Below are 14,416 nucleotides of genomic sequence, written 5' to 3'. Positions count from 1 at the left end.
ATCAGTGTGCTGGGAAATTTGTGTGTCATTCCCAAGCCAAGCAAAACCCTGCACAGGGCACTGTCAGCACTGTGACAGCTCTGGCTGGCCCACGGATCAGCAAACCCTGGAGTGAAAAATGCCTATTTTATGATTGGCTTTTCACAAATATTAAAATGAATATTATATGGAAGTGTTAGGAAGTGATGCTGTATTAATTTTCTTAAGTAGTGTGTTAAATTTGTTTTAGGTTATAATATAATGTTAAAATAGCAACTATGCTGTGTAAGATGGTTTTTTAAAAGAAAGGACTCGCAGCAAAATAGCAGCCACAGAACACCTAAATATTTCAGAGTAAAAGAATTTATTGCTTCATTATCAGAAGAAAAGAACTGCTTCCTGCCTCACTCAGCCCTGAAGATGTTGCTAGGATTCAGAGGAAGAAGTTCATGATGACCAGACAGAATCCTGTGTTTGAATGGAATTTATGCATCATGTATGAGGTGTATGAATATGCAACAGGCTGTTGCTTTTAAGGGTTAATCCTCTGTTAACGTGGGTCCTTTTTCAGGCTTATTTTGCCCAGAAAGAGCTACCCAGACTGTCTGTAACTCTTTGTTTTTTATTGTCTCATATTGTCCTAATCCAAATTGTCCAAATTTTTATTACTGTAATTATATTACTATTTTCTATAACAATTTTATTACTACTAATAATAAATTTTAAATATCAATTTATTATATTCAATAATTTATTATATTTAAATAGATATAATATATATAACATATGATACATATTATATATTATATATTATATATTATATATTATATATTATATATTATATATTATATGTTATATGCTATATATTATATGTTATATATTGTATATTATATTGTATATTATATATTACATTTATAATTTATTATAACAATAATAAATTAAATTTTAAATTTCTAAAAACAAGTGATTGGCGTTTTTCACACTGGCATCTCCAGGTTCTTTGGTGGCTGCAGGAGGCCCAGTGTGAGCTGCTGGGCTGGGCTGCAGGAGCTCTGCATGGCTGTGTCCTGCAGGATGCTCCAGGCTGGGCTGCCCTGACCCTGGCAGAGCCTGGGACTGCTCAGGAAGAGCAGCACAAAGACAGGAAAGGAGGCAGGAGGAGGACAGAGCCTGGGGCAGGCTGCTCGTGGTGTGTGCGTGGCAGATTTATGGGTGTTGGGGTGGCTGCAGTGGGGGCAAGGAGGAAATCATGCCCAGTTGTATGGCAAGATAACAGCGCAGCTTCACCCTTTGTTTGCTGTTGGTCGGCCCTGAGAAATGTGCCTTCCTGATGTGTGGGCATGTGCCACAGCCCAGATTAGAAAGAAGCAATCAAAACAATCCCTTATCTTCTGCTGCTCTTCCTAGGAGCTTTCCTAGCCTTCCTTCTTCCAGTGATTTATTTTCACAGCTGTCAGGGCTCTCGTGGTGGGTGAAACCAAAGGGAGCCTCTGCCCACCCCAGAGTTCAGGGATGATCCCCAGAGACTGAGTGGTCAGTGAAGAGAGTGGATTTAAGAATTCAGATCCCTCTTCTGTGAGAGTCCTCCAGCTGTGTGAAGCCCTGGAGCAGATTGGACAGGACAGGGACATTTCTGCACGAGGCAGGTCCCTGTGGAAGGGCAGGATGCTCTTTCTGCCTTGGTCTGATTCATGTTTCTGAGTCAGTTTTTCCTCATCAGCTCAGTCAGTAACAATGTCCCTGTCAATCCTCACCCACGGCTGTTTTCTCAGTGTTGGAGCAGCAGGGCTAAGGTCAGTCCTGGCTCTGGATTGGTGTGAGTGAGGCTGTTTTGGGGAGCAGGCAGGTGTGCAGGGCATGGGCAGCTGGCACAGCCTGAGCTGGCACCCCCAGCACACCAGGGGGGACATCAGCTGCTGGGGATGGGGTCAGCATGAAACTGCATCTCTGGGACATCAGCAGCTGGAGATGGGGTCGGCATGAAGCTGCATCTCTGCATCTCAGCTGCTGGCACACCCAGCACACCAGGGCACTGCCCACAGGACATTGGGAGCATTAGGTAGACAAAACTATTTTTCCCAATGGAATTGCTGCTCTAGCCCATTTTCCAGCAAGCTCTCCAAATGTGAGCTCTTGCTGCTGTTCTGAATGGTGCTGACTTGTGATTCCCAGCCAGAGGTGGGCACAGGGCACTGAGGTAGCTGCTCTCATTCTCTCTCTGCCAGACACTGAGTTTCCAGCAGCCCTGCACCTCCCTGTAAGCTGCTGTCCTGCTTTTTCCTGCTCTCCTGCTTTTCCCAGCCTCCTGCAGCCCCCCCTGATCCCCTGGAAGGATTTGAGGAGGATGTGCCACAGTAGGAGCAGTGCCAGCTCCCCTGCCTGGCCCTTTGTTCCTCGTCCTTTTATTCCTACCAAGGGCTCCAGCACTCCCTCTGCTCTGCTCTCAAGGACATTGGAACAATGACCAGGCAAAAGATAAAAAAGCCCAACTGGCAGCAGTTTCCTTGTCAGCAAGCAGCTGCCTGTGCCAGCTCCCAGGGCTGGCTGAGGACACAACCCCAGAGGCTCAGGCCCACAAAATCCTCACCTTGCAGGGCAGGGCTCCCTGAGACCCCTCTGGTGGCCAGGGGATGGCTGCTGGACATGGGGTGGCTCCACGCCACAGGTGAGGTGCTCAGATTTGGGGTTCCCCAGTCCAGCTCTGGCCCTGACCTGGTGCCAGCATCCTCCTCTCCTGCTCCTTTCATCCTGCCCCATCTGCAGGCCAGGGCAAGGGAAGCAGCTCTGGGGCTGCATTCAGCCCCCATGGGGTGCTCAGACCCTTTCAGGGCTCTGCAGTTTGGTGTCCTGGCTCTACAGCAAGTGTTGACCTCCATCCATCTACGTGGATTTGATGGGAATTCCAGAGAAAGATTCCTCCTGCCTCTGCTCTGCCTTTTCTTCACCCTTGCATGCACAGAGAGGGACACACAGACAAGATCCCACCTGCCTCACACGTACCAGGAGTGCTGTGCCTCCTGGAGACACTTTCTGTGCCTGTATCACAGTAAATGACATTTCGATTTGACAGCTAGAGCAGCAGGTGGAGGAGATCTGACAGAAGCCCTCAGACACAGCTGCCACTCACAGCTGCAGCTCCCTGCGCTGCTGTTTTGATCACAGACAAATTGAGGCACTTGTCAAGTGCTACAGAAGCTCAGTGGATGGCAGCTCGCTGAAGAAATCCTCCCAGCACAGAGCATCATTCCACAAAGGCTGTGGGAATTCTCCATTTTTGCCCAGCAGCAGAGGCTGGGGATGTGCAGAGGCAGTGAATGGCACGGGGCCAGATCCCAGGGGTGCACAGAGCAGCATCCTCCTCTGGAAATAGGCATTTTCTCCACTGCAGTCCTTGGAGAAATCGTGTGAAATAAAAATCAGCCTCCTTAGCTTCAACCTTATGCCACAGCATCAATAATTTACTGACAATTATAGTCCCAAAATCACAGGCTTAGCACATCCACATGCTGTGCATCCACGAAAACCCCATTATCTGGTCAGTGGGTTTTACCACACTGAAAATGCACAGACTTGCCTCTGTGGGCAGTGTGGCTGTGCCTTGGATCAAGACCTGGTGTGAAAAATGTGTATTTTATGATTGGCTTTTCACAAATATTAAAATGAATATTATATGTGTTGTGTTAGAAAGTGATGCTGTATTAATTTTCTTAAGTGCTGTGTTAAATATAGTTTTAGGTTATAACATAATGTTAAAATGCTATGTAGGATACTTTTTTTTAAGATAGGAATGAGGTACTCACACTGAGATAGCAGCCACAGGACACTTAAATATTTCAGAGAAAGAGAATTTATTGCTCCATTAGCAGAAGAAATGAACTTCTTCCTGCCTTGCTCAGCCCTGAAGACACTTTAGGATTCAGAGGAAGAAGCTGACACTGCCCAGACAGAATCCTGTGTTTGAATGGAATTTCTGCATCATGTATGAGGTGTATGAATATGCAACAGGCTGTTGCTTTTAAGGGTTAATCCTCTGTTAACGTGGGCCCTTTTTCAGGCTTATTTTGCCCAGAAAATGTACCCAGAATGTCCATAACTCTTTTTTTTTATTGTCTCATATTGTCCTAATCCAAATTGTCCACATTTTTATTACTTTAATTATATTGCTATTTTATAACCATTTTATTATTATTAAACTTGTAAAATTTAAAAAACAAGTGACTGGCATTTTTCACACCTGGGCTTCTCTGCAGCACCACCACCTCTGCTGCTGTCCAAGAGCCGTTTTTTTATGATTTTCAATAATAAAATACACATTTCTCCCACCTCCAGAGGCTCAGCTCACTGTCTCCACACTGAGAAACCTGCAGCAGTGATTGAGGCATTCATTGTGCTCCCTCAGCCTCCCGCACACATGCACTGACTGCAGCCTTTCCAGCAGAATCCTTGAATGCCTCCTTGCTTTAATCCCCGAGGTTGCTGAAGGATGCTGCTTTCATCTGATAGCATTTACGGACTGTTATAATGAGCTTTGGCTTGCTGAGATAAATTAAATTGCTCACCCAGAGGTGCAAACTTCATTAATGCCAGCAGTGAGTCAGATCAGCATTATTCTAGCCCAGAATGTAAACAGGCTGGACACATGAAAGGGGATTTGGCTTTTTTTCTCTTTCTTTTTTCAACCATCCTAATTGCTGCTGACTTGTATTCTTTTGCTGCATCTCTGCTGTTGGAATAAATCAGCCCAGACTCCATTTTCTTCTTGCAGAAAGCCAATTCTTTATTCACCAAGCTCATATTTGTAGGAAATATCAGAAGGCACTGTGTTAAACCTAATTGCTGAGCAATACAGTGAAACTCAGTTCATTCATATTGCAAATTTCTATCAAATTTTCTCTCTCTAGATATGTTTACACTTTTCCTTTGTGAGTTCTCATGGGACAAATTTCATTGTTTACACAGGTGCATTTGTTTTTCACCATCAGAATAGATTGTGTTGTGTTAAATCTACTTCTCATTTGCATGAAGAAACATCAAGGCAAAACAATACATGTAGTGAACAAGAAACTGACAGTAATCAAGAATAATTCAGGTAGAACAATTAAGAATATTTCAGATAATACACATAATTAATAATACATATGAAATTAGGTAATTAGGAGTCTCTGAAATACTGTACCATCATTCCAGAATCTGCAAACAGATGACAAATCTCAATTTAGTGAGGGCTTGGATAATTATTTCCAGATAATAATTCCCAAGCTTACTTTAAAAATAGGTTCAGCTATCATATATAAAGGGTCAAATTTTCAAGTCAAAGTGACCTGAATCTGGTTTTGATGCAGAAAACATTTGGGTTTGTTGTCAAATTCTCCATCCAGGTAGAGCCAAGGCCTGGCCATCACTCAGGCTCCAACTGGGAGGGAATTCCCTAAAGACTTTTCAAAACAAGGCTCTTAAAAATAGCAGTTATGAGTAAAGGCCTTGGGGTTAAAGAATAATCAAACCATGCAGTAGCTGGATCCCTCTGAAATGTCCTTCAGGATTGAGATGCTTCAAACACAGCAAATTGCAGGAGTGCCTCTGTGATAATAACTGGGGAAAACCACCAGATTAGCAGTTTGGAGGAGGGTTTCAATGAAGCTCAGGTATCTTTTCTTGAAACTCTGAAAAATACTTAAAATTATGAATCAGCATTGGGTCAAACCACAGAGTCAGTGCAGGTCTAGCCAGAGAGCTCAGCTGGTCTAAGAGATGCATAAGTGGCTAGAGAAGGAAAAAAGAATCCTGAAATGATACATGTCTTTTAGATAATTACACAGAAAGATGTTAAAACATATAAGAAGCCGGTTATAAATACAGTAATATCATCTTATGAATGATGCCTATTATAAAATCAGTAAATTCACATAATGTAATCAATACATCAGCAATAACCATCTTAGGAAGTTGAGATAACACCTCTCTAAACAGTCATGTACCATGACAGCAAAATGAAACAGAGGAAAACACTGAAACAGCTCACAATCAATAACAGCCATAATGTAGAATCATCACTGACTCTTCTGTGTTATCTATGGAAGATAAAACAGCAGAGATTGTAACAAGCAATAAAATCTTTGATAAAATCGAGGGTGAGCACCCTGTACCTTCTTTATTCACAAACAGGTGTTTGGCAGTGTTTCATCACAGCTGTTTTAGTCAGAGTCATCTCTTAAAGGAAAACAACTGTACATCTTACAATGCAGAAAAGTGATATTTAACTGCCTTAGATTGCAATGCAAGATGTAACCAGGAGCATGTGTTCTATTGCCAGCTGTTAAAACCAGGTGGGGCAGTGTTCTTTATCTCTTCCAGGACTCAATCCTCCCTCCAGGAGTTATCTTCTGTGAATGGGCCATTAACGATTAATTATCTTTTGTTAATGGCCCATTGAGTGTCCCTGCATGGCTGATAAAACTCCATCATCCCATTGGGAGATGCTCTGCCCAGGGGGAGGAGCCAAACATTCCTACCTGGATATAATCTGAGGGTTGGATCACCACAGCAGCCTTTCCCACTGGATGCCCAGAGGAAGACCAGACCCTTCTAGGCCTTCACTGGACCTTCAGAGGAAAATTCCACCCTTCTCCAGGATTCCTGCTCCACCAGAACCACAGCTGGCACTGCAGGAGGGCTGAGCCACCACCCTGACCCACAGGCTGTCAGCTCCTGCTCTGACTTTGTCTGCTGCAGCAGTAAAGTTTTTTTACTGTGATCTGATTTTTTCTAAACTCTTAAGGACTGCAGCAGATAAAATTCAAGGTTATAGGGCATAATTAAGAACTTGAAATTAATTGCTGCAAATAATCTTGGGAGGAGAGGAGAGGCACAGGGGAGAGGAGTGTTGTGGGGCAGTGCTGTGGCCTGGCAGGAGAAAACCCAAAATGGCCTCAGGTGCAAATGGTGTGAGCCTGGAGGAACCAAAGGAGATGACGAGGGAAGATTGGAGGAAAAAGAAAGAATTAGAAGAGCAGAGAAAACTTGGAAATGCACCTGCTGAAGTGGATGAAGAAGGAAAAGACATCAACCCTCATATTCCTCAGTACATCTCCTCAGTACCGTGGTACATAGATCCTTCCAGGAGACCCACACTAAAGCATCAGAGACACCAGGCTGAGAAGGAGAAGCAGAACAGCTCCTCTGGAGATTGGTGCAAACGAGGAGTTCAGGAGCACTCTGTGGCCACGAGGCACCGCAGAGAAGCCTGTGAGAACTGCGGGGCACTGACACACAAAAGGAAACACTGCATGGAGAGACCCAGGAAAGCTGGAGCAAAATACACAGGCATGGACATTGCCCAGGATGAACACGTGCAGCCCCAGCTGGTGTTTGGTTACGATGGGAAGAGAGACAGGTGGAATGATTACGACCCAGACGAGCACATGAAAATTGTTGAGGAATATTCCAAGGTTGATTTGGCCAAATGTGCACTGAAAGCACAGAAGCTTAGGGAGGAGTTGGCATCAGGGAAGCTGGAGCGAGTGAATTCCCCAAGACACCAGGGGGGAGAAGAGGAATCAAATTCACAGACAGAAAGAGATCACAGCAGTGAAGATGAGGACAAATACACAGATGGCACTGATATGCCTGGGCAGAACTTTGACTGCAAAAGACGCATCACAGTCCGAAATTTACGTATTCGGGAAGATATTGCTAAATACTTGAGGAACCTAGACCCAAACTCTGCTTATTATGATCCCAAAACAAGAGCAATGAGGGAGAACCCTTATGCCAACACAGGCAGGAGTCCAGATGAAGCTGGTTATGCTGGTGACAACTTTGTCCACTACACAGGTGATGCCATTTCAATGGCACAGACTCAGCTCTTTGCCTGGGAGGCTTGTGACAAAGGCTCTGAAGTTCATCTTCAAGCAGACCCTACCAAATTAGAGCTCCTTTATAAATCTTTCAAAGCAAAAAAAGAAGATTTCAAGGCCCAGCAGAAGGAAAGCATCCTAGAGAAGTATGGAGGACAGGAACATTTAGATGCTCCCCCAGCTGAACTGCTGCTAGCTCAAACAGAAAATTATGTGGAGTATTCTAGGCATGGAACAGTCATCAAAGGACAGCAGAAAGCTATTGCTTGCTCTAAGTATGAAGAGGATGTGAAGATCAACAACCATACATGCATTTGGGGTTCGTACTGGAAGGAAGGGAAGTGGGGTTACAAGTGCTGTCACTCCTTTGTCAAGAACTCCTACTGTACAGGGGAAACTGGGAAAGAAATTGCTAACACAGAGGCAAATTTAATGGAAAAGCAGCCTGAGGAGGAAGAACACATGATAAAACCCAAAACACTGATGGAGATCCACCAAGAGAAACAGAAAGAGAAGAGAAGAGAAAGAAGAAGCACAAGAAGAGCTCAAATTCCAACAGTGAGGGTGAAGAGGAAAAGAAGCAAGAAAAACTAAAAAAGGCCCTAAATGCTGAAGAGGCTCGACTTCCCCACCTCAGAGAAATCATGCAGTTAGATGAGAGGAGGAGACCATGCAACAGCCAGTATGAAGCCAGGGAGCCAACAGATGAGGAGATGGAGGCCTACAGAATGAAAAAGCAGAGACCTGATGGCCCCATGGCCTCTTTTCTTGGGCAATAACCACAGGAAGCACCATTCCAGTACACAAAGCTTCTCCCACTGTTGTTTACAACTGTCTAGACACTTAATTTTGTACATGTCTAAAAGAACAAAAACCTTTTTGTGCTCTGAAGAAATTTGTAAAAGCTGCTTTCAGCAGACATGACCAGCCTAGTAGTTACTGGAGTTTTGTAAATGTGTGTGTATATATACAAATACAGCCAAATATATACACACACACACATATATAACATATATATACATAAAATACATGCACCTACTCTGTAAGTTCTTGAAGGAGATCTGATTGAAATCCTGAAATTTGGCCAACTAATACATATATATATATATATTTGACCAACTAATGCATAAAGTTGTAATGCAGTAAAACTGACTAGTCAGAAGAAATGGTCAGCAGGTGTCAACACACAACAAAAATGCTTGACAAAAATTGACACAACTACTACTAGAGCTTCTCACTTGTTAAGCCTGTCTCATGACTGTAAAAGGATACAGAGTTTCTTGATCACTTTACAATGTGGAATATTCCTGTCAGAGCTGGAAAATGAAATTTCACAAATCAAGCAGCAGCATGGGGAAGCAAACAAGGAGAATATCCAACAAGACTTTATTGACTTCATCCTGACTTGTCTGCATTAAGACATTCTTGTGCAGCGTGTGTTAAAAACTACAAAGCAGACACTTTGGAGATGCTGTGTCTGTAGACACCTCTAGTTGCCGTTGTGTGAGGTGGTAAAGGGGTATTTCTGTAATTTCTTTTCCTTGTTTTAAATTCTAGGAGGAGGTAGGGTGGACTTAAAACATCCTGTTTAAATGTATCACGGGCACCATTAAATGTACTCTGAATTGTTTCCCTTTTTATATACTTAAACCAGGAGCTGTTATATTGTTGTGTTTTCCTCCATGCCTATAATAAATCATGTTTTGCTTAAGAAAAGAAATAAAAATAAAAGGAACAGAGCTGCAGCAGCCAAGCCATATCTAGACCAGAGCAATTAAATAAATTAAATATAGATGAGCCATTCCCAATTTATGGGCAGGTGCCACCCCAAAAAGGGAAGGGAAAACTCCACAACTCTGCCCTCTATTCTTCCCCCTAACACTCGTGGTTGAAAAAGAGGAGGGGAAAAAGCAATAAAAACCAAACCCTAAAAACCACACACAGTAAGGAGGAAAATACTTTAAAAAAAGAGTAGAAAACGCCTTTTCCCAGCATATTTTGCCTTTTTAAACTCAGAGTTGGGCTTTCTTTCCATGACCCGTATGTTTCCAAGTGCCATTTCCACATCACGGTTCCATCCTGCCATTTGTTTCCCCACACCTTAGCAGCTGTGAAAAGTGCACATTATATGGCTCTGTACAGATATTTACTACATGTAATATGTTGTATTGATTAGTAGTGCTGTAATAACCTTTTAATAGCATTGTAAATGTAGTTTTGTAGTTAAAATGTAACTTTTGAGGTTAAAATAGAAACTATGTGTGTGGGATATCTTTTTAAAGAGAGGAATGAGGTACTCACACTAGATAGCAGCCACAGGACACCTGAATCTTTCAGAGAAAGAGAATTTATTGCTCCATTATCAGAAGGAAAGAACTTTTTCCCACCTTGCTCAGCCCTGAAGACACTTTAGGATTAAGAGGAAGAAGCTGACACTGACCAGACAGAATCCTGTGTTTGAATGGAATTTCTGCATCATGGATGAGGTGTATGAATATGCAACAGGCTGTTGCTTTTAAGGGTCAATCCTCTGTTAACGTGGGTCCTTTTTTGGGCTTATTTTGCCCAGAAAAGATACCCAGACCGTCTGTAACTCTTCGTTTTCTATTGTCTCGTATTGTCCTAATCCAAAATATCCAAATTTTTATTATTCTAATTACATTACTATTTTTATAACCCTTTCATTACTATAAAACTTTAAAAAATCTTAAAAACAAGCGATTGGCGTTTTTCCCAGCAGCTGAGCGCTGACTCACCGCTGCCTTTGTCACTGCTGTCCCCAGGACTCGCTGCGCGTTTCTCTCTCCTGGGCTGCCTCACCTTTTGCGGCTTTTTGGGCTGCGCATCCTCCGCGGTCCAGGACGGCGTTTGCAGTTCGCGGTTCTGTTCGCACTGCTTCGTGTTTCATTTTCTCCCAGCTGTTGTGTTCATTTCTGTGCATTCCACACCTTCTGCCCCTTCCCTGGTTCTGTTTCACCGCCTCTTGTCTTTGCTGGTTGCACACCGATCCCGCTGCTGACCGTAGCCGTAACCTTTTGCTCCTTTGCATATCGCTTTTGCTGCTTTCCATATCCCTTTTGCTCCTTTCCATATCCCTTTTGCTCCTTTGCATATCCGCTCCTTGAATTTCTATCCGTGCTGATCCTGCTGCCAGTGCTGCGCTGTTCCTGTGCTGGCTGCAATCTCCCTTTCACATCTTTGTTTATTCCGTCTCTAAATCCCGTCCCGCGGTCGGCTTGGCTGGTTTCACCTCCTCCTTTTGTGACAGGCTGTTAATCTCGAGTCGATCACGTCTTTGGGGACACCTTCTGTTGGAATAAATCAGCCCAGGCTCCATTTTCTTCATGCAGAAAGCCAATTCTTTATTCACCAAGCTCATATTTGTAGGAAATATCAGAAGGCACTGTGTTGAACCTAATTGGCCAGCAATACAGTGAAACTCAGTTCATTGGATGATAAAGGCTAGTGTAAGTGTCTATCACATTTTCTCTCTCTAGATATGTTTACATTTTTCCTTTGCAGGCTCCCATGGGATAAATTTCATTGTTTACACAGATGCATTTGTTTTTTTCACCCTCAGAATAGATTGTTGTGTTAAATAAACTTCTCATTTGCAGAATATATTTAACAACTAGGGATGTATGTCCATGGGAACTTGCAAATTGCTTGTTAGCTGCATTTAGAAGAAATGTCAGGCCAGCTTTGGCAACTTTAGCAGAGCAAGGCCTGATTTCATAAGGCTTTTATTTAATAATTCTCCTATCTGTCTATGACACTCTACTGCTTTTCTACCTCTTTATCTTCTAGGGGAAAGCATCAAATGACACCTCTGGGCTGAATGATTTAACTCCAAGTGCTCATAGTTAGCAACTCTACAGCTTGGCCTGGGTGGTTTCCAGCTCTTTCCCATATTTGAAAAGTCCAAAAAGATATTTAGGACTAGATCTGGTGAGACATTAAAGTGTGTCCCTTATTTCTGTCCCTGGGAAATAAGACATTGCACACTGAGAAAAATGCCAAAGAGAAGAGGGGTAAAAAGTGAACAATCATCATAAAAATGCAGGAAACTGTCACTGCATGGTGTGATGAGCAGGAGCTCTGTCCCTGATCCCAGGGGGACACCAGGGCACTGTCACCAGGTGTGTCTGTGCTTCTTGCAGGGACCATGGCTGTGTGACAGACTCAGGACACTGCTCACTCAATAATTCACTTGCTCACCACGTTTGAAATTCAGTCCAGAGCCTCTGATTGGCTGTACAGGACCAAACTTTGGGGATCTGCAGACCAGAATAAGATGTTACAGGCTCCAAATTCCAGGCTGTGGATCCTTCAGTGAAAATTAGCTTCTCACAGAGTATTTTCATAGTGCAGAATGCGTTCCTGTTTCTTTGTACAATATAACACAATATATCAATATAACACAAGAAATTTAATTCATAATAGCAATTAAGACCCCGAGAGGGTGGATCAGCCAGGGAGGATCCAGCCACTGGGGAAGCACTTCCAGGAGCAAACGTGTGAGAGCCATCTGTCGCCTCTCCACACTCAGTGACAGCCACAGCAAGGCTCTGCAGCCTGCTCAGAAAATTCACACCATGCTGAAGGCTTGCTGAATACATTCTGCAGCAGAATACATTCACCAGGGGTGAGTTGTGCTCTGCACTGGAGGGGAGGTGAGGCTCGGCCACGGTGGTGCCCTGCAGCTGCTGCCTCTCCCTCTCCTGAAGGGAAATGTGGCTGTGGGGTTTGCAGAGCTCTGAGTGCTCCCTGCAGAGAGCGTCCTGCCTCCGCTGGAGCAGGCTTTCCACTGTGTGATGGTGGGGAGCAAAATCCAAATTCCTGCTGAGAAACGAGGTGAAGTGATGTCAGAAAGGGGAGAACTCTGCTCCAGGTGACCCTGGTGAATACCCTGCACTCCTTTACCTGCAGTCACAAATCAATGAACTTTCCTTTCCATCCTTCTGCATAAAAATGGAGTGACATGCACACATATAAGGCAAAAAAATCACCACAGGCCTTACAAAACCTGTCAGTGCTGCACAGACTCCTTTCCCCAGGGAGAGTTGGAGGAAACAAGCATGAGACAGTCACTCATCATTCTGCTTAAGACAAGGCTGGGAGGCCCAGGGATGCTGCAGCAAAACCCACAGCAAAGCTGCACAGCAAAGAACTGACTGAGCCAGCTCCTGGCCCACAAAATGCAGGAATCAGAACAGCTGAGGACAGGAGCTGCAGGGATTCCAGGACTACCTGGTCTCCTTGGACCACATCTTGCCTTCAGCTTTTGGGTCTTTTGTGGTGTGTGATGATGAGGTGGGACTGAATTCCCATCTGGCCAGGTGAATGTGCTTCAGACACACCTTCAGCCCTGCTTGCACCTGGCTCCTGTCCTAGGGGTGCACCCTGAGAGTGGGACCCGTGTGGTTTGTGACCACATGAAGGCATCAGCTCCAAAGTGCTGACTGAGGCTGGTGTGTCCCCAGGGGCAAGGCTGGCAGGGCTGTCAGAAGGCCAAGAAGCACCTGAAACCACTGGGTACCTGCATGGCAACCCCCCATGCCTTGCTCCCTGTCTTTGCTCTTTACTTGTCCCAACATCATGCACAGCACCAATATTTATATACAAAACATGACTGTGATTTCAGCAAAAAACAATCTGCCCCCTCAGTCCATTAATAATCTTGTTTCACTGCCAAAACATTTCCATTTCCTTTTCTCCAGGCCTTCTTTGTCTTCCTTATGTCTATTTTTACTGCATTTTCTGACAGGCAGCCTGTCAGTTTGCCATTTAGGTGAATCTTTCTGCAGTGTGGCCAGCGAAATACGAGCAGCAGAGAAGCCTGCTAATTAAAATCACTGCCTGTAATTTATAGATGTGCTGTCTGTGCTCGAGGAGGGATGGAGAGCAGAAATCACTGCCCTCTCTGCAGAGGGCTGTGAGGCCAGCCTGGGGTCATGCAGCTGCTGCAGAGTCCCCTGTCCCTGCTGATGTCACTTGGCCACGGACATTGGGGATATGGGGTTCATTGAGCACAGAATTCCAGCTGTCCCCGTTTATCGTGGATATTTTTGCTTGCGATGAGGGGCGAGAATGATGAGGAGGACTCCATTGATATCAAAAGGCTAATTAATTACTTTATTATACTATATTATTCTATATATCTAAAACTGAATCTGCCAAGCCCTCACTCTGCACACACTGCACAGAATCTCGTGGCTGTCAGTGACAGTCCTGACGCACACACACACATTTGGCCCTGACAGGCCAAGGAAACAAAACACCATCACTGTGGGTAAATAATCTCCATATTGCATTCTACTTTGGCACAAACACAGGCACAGCAAATGAGATAAGAATTGGTTTTCCTTTCTCTGAGCTTCAGAGAATGCAAATCCCAGAAATATTCTTGCAAAGACGTGCCTTGCTTTTCTCTCTGAGGAGAAATTTGGGGCTATACCCGTTCCTGCCGAATTCCTCAGGGAGCAGCTCCCGTTCCCTGGGCAGCCTCAGTGAAAAGGGCATCTCCCGGGCAGGGAGAGCAGCAAGGAGCTGGGGCTGTGGGCCCATCCTGGGGGTTGTGG

General features: G+C 44.3%; 1 protein-coding gene across 1 annotated transcript; it reads left to right on the top strand.

Moving 5' to 3' along the window:
• Window positions 1–6,902: 6,902 nt before the first annotated feature.
• On the top strand, window positions 6,903–8,614 carry LOC135458315 (pre-mRNA-splicing factor SLU7-like). The gene is given in 2 exon segments (XM_064733377.1): window positions 6,903–8,348; window positions 8,351–8,614. Coding segments are annotated over 2 exon segments (1,710 nt in total).
• The last annotated feature ends 5,802 nt before the right edge of the window (window positions 8,615–14,416 follow it).

This window comes from Zonotrichia leucophrys, chromosome 27 (genome assembly GCF_028769735.1).
Source record: "Zonotrichia leucophrys gambelii isolate GWCS_2022_RI chromosome 27, RI_Zleu_2.0, whole genome shotgun sequence".
NCBI lineage: Eukaryota > Metazoa > Chordata > Aves > Passeriformes > Passerellidae > Zonotrichia > Zonotrichia leucophrys.
This window is presented reverse-complemented; position numbering and strand designations above follow the sequence as displayed.